Source organism: Puma concolor, chromosome E4 (genome assembly GCF_028749965.1).
Source record: "Puma concolor isolate L17-30 chromosome E4, mPumCon1.1.hap2, whole genome shotgun sequence".
Classification (NCBI taxonomy): Eukaryota; Metazoa; Chordata; class Mammalia; order Carnivora; family Felidae; genus Puma; species Puma concolor.
In genome coordinates this window covers 60,660,503-60,670,198 of record NC_141683.1, presented here as the reverse complement: position 1 = coordinate 60,670,198, position 9,696 = coordinate 60,660,503, and the positions used below count along the sequence as shown (strand labels likewise).

General features: G+C 52.2%; 1 protein-coding gene across 9 annotated transcripts in view; it reads right to left on the bottom strand.

Annotated features, from left to right (window-relative positions):
- Window positions 1-6,585: 6,585 nt before the first annotated feature.
- ILDR2 (immunoglobulin like domain containing receptor 2) overlaps window positions 6,586-9,696 on the bottom strand; it is a 59,707-nt gene continuing 56,596 nt past the window's right edge. For all 9 annotated transcript variants that reach the window (XM_086694157.1, XM_086694163.1, XM_086694162.1 and 6 more), the window contains 2 exons: window positions 8,827-9,508; window positions 6,586-7,533 (listed from right to left, as the gene is read on the bottom strand). In XM_086694157.1, coding sequence (XP_086550283.1) covers window positions 7,498-7,533; window positions 8,827-9,508 — 718 coding nt within the window. In that variant the 3' untranslated portion in view covers window positions 6,586-7,497. The remainder of the gene's footprint in view (window positions 7,534-8,826; window positions 9,509-9,696) is intronic.

Genomic DNA, 9,696 nt, shown 5'->3' with positions numbered 1-9,696 from the left:
GGGGGAGGGGAAGAGGGAGAGGGGGACACAGAATCCAAAGCAGGCTCCAGGCTCTGACATGTCAGCACAGAGCCCAATGTGGGGTTTGAACCCACGAACCGTGAGATCATGACCTGAGCCGAAGTTGGATGCTCAATGGACTGAGCCACCCAGGCGCCCCGACACGGGAACGTTTTTAAGTTGACTACTGAGAGAATTGAGTCCAGATGCTTCAAGAAATGACAGGTTTTCCATTCAACCAGGACCCTAGAATCTGAGACTCCCTTGAGAAGGCCTAGCCAAGAAGAGGATTACTACACCCCTGAGGTACTGATCCCTTCTTCCGCCAACAAAGGTTTTCAGTGGCCTTCTCTTAATTATTTTTCAGATCTAGGGGCACCTGGGTGGCTCAGTTGGTTGAGCATCTGACTTCCGCTCGGCTCATGGTCTCCCGGTTCGTGAGCTCGAGCCCCACATCAGGCTCTGTGCTGACGGCTTGGAGCCTGGAGCCTGCTTCGGAGTCTGTGTCTCCCTCTCTCTGCAACCTCCCACTCTTGTGCTCCGTCCCTCTCAAAAATAAACAAACATTAAAAAAAAAATTTTGGGGGAGCCTGGGTGGCGCAGTCGGTTAAGCGTCCGACTTCAGCCAGGTCACGATCTTGCGGTCCGTGAGTTCGAGCCCTGTGTCGGGCTCTGGGCTGATGGCTCAGAGCCTGGAGCCTGTTTCCGATTCTGTGTCTCCCTCTCTCTCTGCCCCTCCCCCATTCATGCTCTGTCTCTCTCTGTCCCAAAAATAAATAAACGTTGAAAAAAAAAAAAAAAATAAATAAATAAATAAATAAATAAATAAATAAAAATTTTGTTTTTTAGGGGCGCCTGGGTGGCGCAGTCGGTTAAGCGTCCGACTTCAGCCAGGTCACGATCTCGCGGTCCGTGAGTTCGAGCCCCGCGTCAGGCTCTGGGCTGATGGCTCAGAGCCTGGAGCCTGTTTCCGATTCTGTGTCTCCCTCTCTCTCTGCCCCTCCCCCGTTCATGCTCTGTCTCTCTCTGTCCCAAAAATAAAAATAAACGTTGAAAAAAAAAATTAAAAAAAAAAATAAATAAATAAAAAATAAAAATTTTGTTTTTTAATAAAAAAAATATGTTTCAGATCTCTGGAATTTTTCAGATCTCTTTAGAACTTAAAACATTCTCCCACAAATAGCTTTTTTTCCCCCTCCCTTCCCCAAGTGCCATTTCGTGCCCTCTTTGAAAAGGAGCCAGGTACCATCACATTGTCCTGACGTCTTCCCTACCCCTTATCTCCTCCTGAATGTAGGCCTGTGGAGAGCAGGGAGAGTGACAACAGGAGCTATGGAGCCCATAGCTTATGAAAGTCTGTGACAACATCCTTCTGCTGCTAACACTCGACTCCCCTGCGGTCCCGCGGCCTTCTGTTAACAGTCCTTAACCCCTCTGTTACGGTCCTTACAACAACCCGAGGCAGTCCTATGTGATCTTTTCTTTCCTGCTGAGGTCTTTTAACGTCAGATCACGATCAGACATAGGTATTAATTACGAGTTCTTGATAACAAACGTAGGTGAAACACTTTATTTAGATTAAAACATTACAACCAAATTCACTTTGTATGTTTGACACCGGAAAAAAATCACGGGCAACAGCGATACGACAACAGTTTAGTTTTGATGCCACAGACAAGGCACAAAATAGCCGGGCACGTGACTCCCATGAGACAGATTTCGGACCCCTCGGCCCTGTCGTTCCTTCGATTCCTCTTGCGCAGTCCCACAAGGAAAACTCTCGCGGGGTAGTGTCTAATGCCTTTGTTAAGAAAGTGGCTTTGCCTTTACAGCCAAGGCAAGAGCGAAGTTATTCGTGCCTCTTTTCGCTTTCCCAGAAGAGAGGGGCCGGACCACACGGGCGCGTGTCCAGCCCCAGCGAGAAACCCTGACAAAACCTCTAACTAAACAGCTGCATCGTCTCCTACCTCTAGTCCCTCTTAGTGCCACCTAAAATCCCCGAGATAGAGTGACGGTGCCAGATACTTCACGCCTAAGCAGGTTGCCCCCAAGCCCCAGAATTCTGAGTCTAGATCAATTTCTAGTTTGGCTCAGAAATTCCTCTTCAGGAAGGGTTCTGAAATCTCAAGTGCCTTTTTTGTCACCTCCTCCCCCCCCCACCCCCCACCCCCAACAGCACAGCTGATGAAAAAGAAACCATCGTGGAGGGAGGCTGGCTCCATGCAGAGCCACATTTGAGGGGCGATGCGGGGCAGCGAGGGGCAGCCCCCAGTGGCCGGCTTCGCAGCCTTGCCCCACCGGCGGCGTGTGGGTGGGCACGGGGTCCAGGACTCTGCACCGGGTGCAAACCAGCCGGATCCCCGTCCTGCAGGTGTTGTAGGAATTGCCCGGGAAGAATCCAAGACAGAGGGCCTGGCTCGATGACTTTAAAAGCCTTTGGACTATAGGCAAATCACTTAGTTTTTCTCAACCTCGGCTTTACATTCTGTTTGATGAGGTCACGACATCCACCCTCCCTCCCTCCCTCCAAGGCAGAAGGGTGTCTTAAGGATCAAAGGATAGAACGCATGTGAAAGTGCTCTGCAAACAGTAATACGCCACAAAAATAACACAAATACCATTACTATTAACCTTCTTATCTCCCTCAAGCAATGCCAAAACTCAGGCTGCCGCTTAAAGCAGCTCAGCATTATCTCTGTTCCACTCTGGTGGCAAAAGCCCCTCACTTCAAGCTCTGTGGATCAGCTTCCCAGGTGACTAGGAGGTAGGATCCTGGCAGGAAAAAAAAAAAACAAAAACAAAACAAAAACCACACAAAAAACTAGGCACTTTTTTTCTCTAGGACTTTAAGTACCTGAAGCCCTATTTTGGTGAATTTGGATCTCTACATCCTATAAATCAGTTTCAACTCTTGCAAGATTCTAGCATCATCTAAATCTGACCTTGGAAGGGTAATGTAGATTTTGTTATTCTTGCCCATCCATCCCACTTTGGGCCTTAAGGTGGCAGTGGGTGTTGACCACAGCCAGGCTGGCAATTTGAATGCTTCAAAAAATGATTTGCCGTTTCCCAATGGTCTTTTTCCTTTCTATTCACGATCTAAGTTTTGCTCGGAGTGACATCAAGGGAATGAGAAAATTACCTGTAATTCTTGTTGTCAGATCTGGGATCGTCACAACAGATCACTTTTCCAGGATTAGAAACATCTAGAACAGGTTCTTGGGAGTGCGCCTAGCTTTCCTTTCTCTCTGCCTCAGACAGTTCTACCCCTGGACCCTGGCGAGTCAGTTACCACCGTGGCAGCCAGATTGCTGGGTGCTTCACCACTGCCAGCCCCAAGGGAGTAAAAGGGACCTCCCCAAGATGTTTAAGCAAAAATTTCAAAGCCCAAGGAGGCCTCGAGACCGGGGTGCACCTTAGTTACGATCTAGTGCAGCATTTTCCAAACGCGTCTGATCACAGGACTCTTCTGAAACATACGTTAAAAGAACAAGTCCTCGCTGCAGACCCACCCAATAAATCTCCAAGACAGGGCCCAACACTACATGTTTAACAGCAATCAAGTAATTTGTACGGTTAGGCAATTTGGGGAAACACTGACCCAGCAGCAACGGCTTGGAGTCTAATGGCTGAATCAGATTTGTGATTTCACTAATGGCAGTGACAGTTCGTTTCTCCAGCCACAAAGGAAAGGGGGGCTGGATTACAGCAGTGTCTGTGACTTCGGCCTCCTGAAAAGGCTGCCTGACATCTAATCAGATTGCCTACGTGAAGTCTTTCAGACTATTTAGAACTATTTACCGACGTGGCTGTTTTCAGCACGGAGCGCCTCGGGCTCCGGTGGCAGCCTCTTCCCACCCCCACTCTGCACAGTCCCGTGCCAGGTGCAGAGGGACGGTCGCGGGAAGGGAGAGGAGAGGCCCATTATCTCCGCCAGACTTGCTCCGTGCGGGTGACGGTGGCCAGCAACACTCACGGCTGCGGAATGGAGCCCCTGGATAAGGAGACGCAGAGCTCCCCCGGGGGGCACGCCCGGGCGGGACAGCTGACATGTACCACCGGGGCCACCGCAAGCGTCCCGGGCTTCCAGGTGAGTCTACGCAGGACCTAAAGAAGCAGTCCTGGGGGATACCTCCTGCCACCTGCATCCACGCCCTCTTATCCAACACATCCCTGACTCAGCTGTGACTCACAGGCAAACACAGCAGCTCCTCCATCAACCCACTGGGCCCTCGGCCTTGTACTCCCCCCTCCCCCATCCGAATTCACCTCTTGCAGTCACACTTTTTTAACACTGGCTTTTCAGGACACTGAGCAGATCTTTAAATACAATGGATGGACACACACACACACACACACACACACACAACATTTAAATATCAAAATATACCCATTTAAATTTAAAAACTTTAATTCTCTGGGTTTGTTATAATTTATCCATAGCAATATTTCACATTATATGCATAAAATCTCCTAATTCTTTCTTGGGCATGTCTTATTTCGCCTGTTCAATTGCAGGGTCCCAGTGGACAGAGACCATGTCTTCCACAAGACTTATTTTGTACCCAATGGAACCTAGGAAGGAAGCTAATGTGTGTTAAGTCCGTCCTATGTGGGAAACACTATTCAGGGAAGAAACAAAAGGACCCACTGAGAAAAGCCGGGGTGCCGAGGATGGCCAGCTTTACCTTCACTTGTGCAGTCAACCCTGTCTGCGTCCCCATACCCAGAAGCAGGTGTTCTCTCCTGGCCGAAGGCCTGGAAATTTCAGTGATTTATGCAGCCCTACAGGGGACAACCTGATCCTATCTCCCCAAGTTATTTCAGTAGCCTGTCATCTTTGTGTTTTTTATTGTGTTGACTGTCTGTAGTTTTGTTGTCTTTGGAACTGCAGGTTTCCAATTTTAATAATTCTTTTCCACGACTCCCCTAACCTTCACCAAAATCATACATGCCCTCGGCTAACAAAAGCAATATGTTTGGTCTCTGCAGCTGGTGCTATGGGGCTCTTTGGTGGAGAGAAGCCTGACACAGTGCTCAGTATAAAGAGATAATAGCTACTACAGCTACCCAATATTCTCTAGAATTGCCTGAGCAAGTTGAAATCCAAAGCTGGTGACTAAGAAATGATGATGTTTAATCATCTTCTCTGTCTGAACTGGGGCCAAAACAAACAGACTAGACCTAGGCTCTTAGAGGCCAGGGACACACCAGCAAGTTTAAAACTCAGCACCAGGGTTATGGCTTGTGTCCCCCACCCTTGGAAGTGCCAGCGCTGGGCTGAACCGTCCCTGGTTCCTCTCAGACAGGCCGAAGCCACTGCAAAGTCGCTTGGTGGGCCAGTTCTCCTCCAAGCAGTGATATCAACTCATCCTCTGACCCTCACCACCAGCCACTTCTTTATTTCACTGCACACGCAGGACGGTTTTGGACACGTCACGAAGTAAATGGATACCAGTGGAATGGTACTCTGAGAATAGGGCCCAGCTCCAATCAGGTCGCTCTGGAGAAGACCAAGGAGTTGCTGAAGAAGAAACCTTCGTAGGTTGCCCGGGGATTCAAAGATAAAAAAATTTACCACTGCTGGGAGGCCAGGTATCATTGTCCTCCGGGGATCTGACCCAACCCTGTGTCCCACCACAATGGCGTGGGGTGAAAAGCTTTGACAAACGTTTGCCAAAGAAAGTGGAGACTGTGAGACGCCTAGGTTAGATGGAGTCAGGGATGAAGAACACCCAGACAAGAAGAAATAGCTTTTCCTCGAAGAGAAAGGAACATGTAACAGGTGCACCAACTTCTCAGCCTTGAGCAGGAATCAGCAACTTGGGCTGGGCTCAGCGAGGCAGTTCTTCTGTTGGTCGCGGCTGGCTCGCGCCGGTGTTTGCGATCAGCTGAGACTTGATGGGCTGTCAGGGTGGCAGGGACACCGGGCCTTTTTTTCTCATCATGCAGCAGGACAGCCCAGGCTTGTGCACCTAGTGGCAACTGCAGGGTTTCCAAGAGCAGCAGGAGAAAACAGGCCCCATGCACAAAAATTTTTCCAAGTCTCTGCTTGTGTTACATTTGTTTTGGGCCACCGGCCAAATCAAATCACATGGCCAATCCCAGATGTAAGGGGTAGAGAAACAGGCCGCACCTCTTGATGAGGAGGGAAGAATTTATGGCCGTTTTTTTTGTTTCGTTTTGTTTTGTTTTTTGTTTTTTTTTTTTTTTTGTTTTGCAATCTACACAAATTACAACATCCAGAGATATCTAGCTTTGGGATTTAGGCAAAATCTGTCATTTAGGCAAGGGTGGGAATAGGAAGTGTTGCTTCCCGAGAGAGCCGGATCACTTGTTTCCCAAAGCATCTAGAGCAGCAATCTGATGAGGCGAAGAGTTGCACACTCCACCATCTCCGGTGTCCTGGAAGGGCAGGGCTGGGATGGCGGAAACAACTCACGGTAAATGAAGTACAAAACCAGAGAAGATCACGTGGAATCTGTAGGGGAAATGACCCACATCCAAAACTAATGAGATCGTATATTCTTTTCCCCTTAAATTCTTTTCCATTCTTCGCTACTTACTGCTTTGTCCTTTCTCTTCCCCTTCCCCTTCCCTTTCACGTGTGCGTTTTAAGCGTTTATCAAAAGGCACCTGATGACAAGTGAATCAGGGTGCAGAGGGAGGTGGGGCTCTGTGGGTGGCACCGCCATGTGAAAAGTCCCGGAGAAGGAGGGTGAGGAGAGCCCTTAATGTCCGGGACTCACATGTCACTGTGCACAGCAGAAGGAGAAAAAGCAGTTTATGTTCTCAGAGTGGAAAAAGAAATCCCACTTGCACAGCTTTTCAAAAACGTATACTCTTTTGTTTTGTCGCAGCCACTCAAGGCATGTCATTCGGAACGGCAAGTTGAAGTCACTTCTGTGATCGTCCAGCAGGTCACTGTCACTGAGCTCACCAAAGGCCCTCTGATTTTAGCGTAACAATAGTCACTGACTAGTGACTGGGAGACGGGGGTAAAAGGTATACTTTGCCTAAAGCTATCTTCTGTTGTCAGTATCAGGCCTTCTTCTAATGGTAGTAATAAGTTCTTCTGTCTCTAAGCACAGCACAGGAAGTACAGAAGAGCATACCGTAGGCGGAGGCGTTTTCCAGGGATCGGCGGTCCAGAGCTAACTCCCTTTAAGAATTGGAAAAGGAATCCCGGTTTGGCTAAGGAAAAACATCAGGCAGGATGAACTCAGTGGATGAGACACTCCGTGCGTGGAATGTTCTCACAACGTAGTCATCTTGTTTCTCACACCAGTTAGATGTACGCTGAAGTTTGGAATCAGCCCCCCCCCCCCCCCGCCCTTAAAGGACGCTCCCCCCCAATCCCTTGCCAAAGCAAAGGTCAAATCTTCCAAGGTGGTGTCCAGAGAAGGTCCCGGGCCTGCTGGCTCTTGGATTTGTGTCTTGTCTCCATAGTCCGCTCCTGATTTCTAGTCACCCAGAGAGACGGCTTGAAAACAAACATCAGACCACAAGGGACATCCTGGTTGGAAAGTCACTCTGGAAAAGAGCAGGAAGAGCCCAATGTTAAGCCACACGACGGTTAAAGAACCCCAACCCAACACAGCGGATGGTCCCCTGGGCAGAGGCTACAACCTAACTGTTCAGAGCCCGGCGCACCCTGACTCTTAGGGCATTCCATCAGGCTTATGGCTACAGTTCCTAAGCCTCAGTTGGTGCTGAAGCCAACATGCATCTGACGGAACTTAGTTCCGTGGCCACACAATGACTTCCCAGACCTTTAGGGCTAACTACGTTTACAGTCCCATAACCGCTAGTGCGGACGGCGCACCGTAAACCTGACATAACCTTAAAGTTCATTCCCTGCTCACGGTACCTCACAGGTCATCTCATTTTACTCTTTGAAGAACAACGAAAGATACTTAATTGTTTTGGAGGGGCTACGAGTCATGCCAGAACGTTTTCCCATTCATATTCTCTCCCCATACTGCACACTAAAGGAAAGGTCCACCCTGAGTTATGAAAAACAAAATGGTGGAAGAAGCAGGTTAACCGAGGAGGGAGGGTAAGCCCTTGGGCTGGCAGAGTGGTCTTCAGAGCACAGGGGGCAGAGGCATTCTGACAACCAAGAGCGGGCATTTGGGGCTGTCCCCTGGCGATTCTCTGACCTCCAGAGCTCACATCTGGGGGCTGAGGGGCGGACCGGGTTGCCCTTGGCATTTAGAGAGAAAACAATGCAATCTATGTAAGGCCAATTACAAAAGAGACAATTAACCGGGCAGGGACCGAAAGGTTTCCTTCACATACACAGAGCACAATTTATAGTTTACATTCAACAAAATGTCAAGGAGGAAAGTGAGCTGTCCTTCAAAAACAGCAGTAGCGACTAACCTTCTCTGGGCTGTGAACGCATCCGGAAGTTTATGCAACCCTCCCCGCAAGGGGTGGGAGATGGGGGGGGGAGCGCATCTACACGCATGCATCGCACATTCTGCACACAGATCTCAGAAGCCCCCCTAAACGTCTGTGGTGGTAACGATTCTCGAATCCCTGACGCCACACACTTCTTAAAGCTGCTCTTAAGGATCTGAGACGCTACATCTGCACCCCCGCAATTTCTGCTTTTGGCAACTCTGCAGGGCCCCCTGCTTACTGCCTTCACCTGGTCCGGGGCAGAGCGAGGTGGGCAAAACCCGGCCTGGCATCCGCGTTCCCAAAGCCGGCGGCCCGGCTCCCGCCACCTGGCCCTCCCCCCGGAGCCTCCCCCCTGCCCTCCCCTCCCCCGCCCCCACCGACGGCTCCCCGCACGAGGAGCGCCAGGCTCGGCCTCACAGTTTTCTTGGTGGGCTCCTTCTTCCGCTTCTTCTCCGAGTTGCCGTGGTAGGGCAGGTCGCGGCCGCGGTAGGACGGGCCTCGGGTCAGCTCGCGCTCGCTGTAGGGCGGCAGCGCGTCGTCGTCGTCGTCGTCGGCCGAGTCGTCGTCGTCGCCCTGCGGCGAGGCCGCCTTGTAGGTGCCGGGCGGCGACCAGGCGTAGTAGGAGGCGCTGCGACGGCCGAGCTGCGCGCTCAGCCGGGACGGCGTCTCGAGGCTGCCGCCGCGGCTGGCGCCCTCGGGCCGCGCCTGGCGCTCCAGGCCGCCGGCGCGGGGCGCGTGCTCGTACTTGGGCGCGGTGCCCGGCGTCCGGCTCACCAGGCGCGGCAGGGGCGCGTCGTCGGGCCGCCGGCGCGGGGTGCCGGGGGCCCAGGCGCGGCCCGCGTCGCCCAGGGGCTCCCGGCTGCGGCTCCGCGGCCCGTAGTACTCCTCGGGCGAGTCGTCCTGGTAGAAGCCCCCGAGGGCGTGCGTCTCCGAGCGCTCGAAGCGGCCGCCGCCCCGCGCCTCGTGGCTGTCGCCGTCGGCCCGGCGGGAGCGCGCGCCGTACGAGTCGGCGAAGGCGGCCAGCTCGTCCATGGAGACGGCCGGCACGCCGGCGGCGAAGTTCTTCCGGGACAGCATCTCGGACTTGGAGCGCTGCTGGCTGAGGGCAGAGGGCAGAGGAGACGACGGTCAGCCGGCCCTGGCGCCCTAGACCGGGGTCTGCGCGTCCGCCGAGGGCCCCGGGGGCCCGGCGGGGGGGGGGGGGGGGGGGGTCTGAGTGGGACGCGAGAGCGCCATGTGCTCTGGCTGGCCGAGCGGCCTTGGACACCTCGGACACCCCGGACTCTC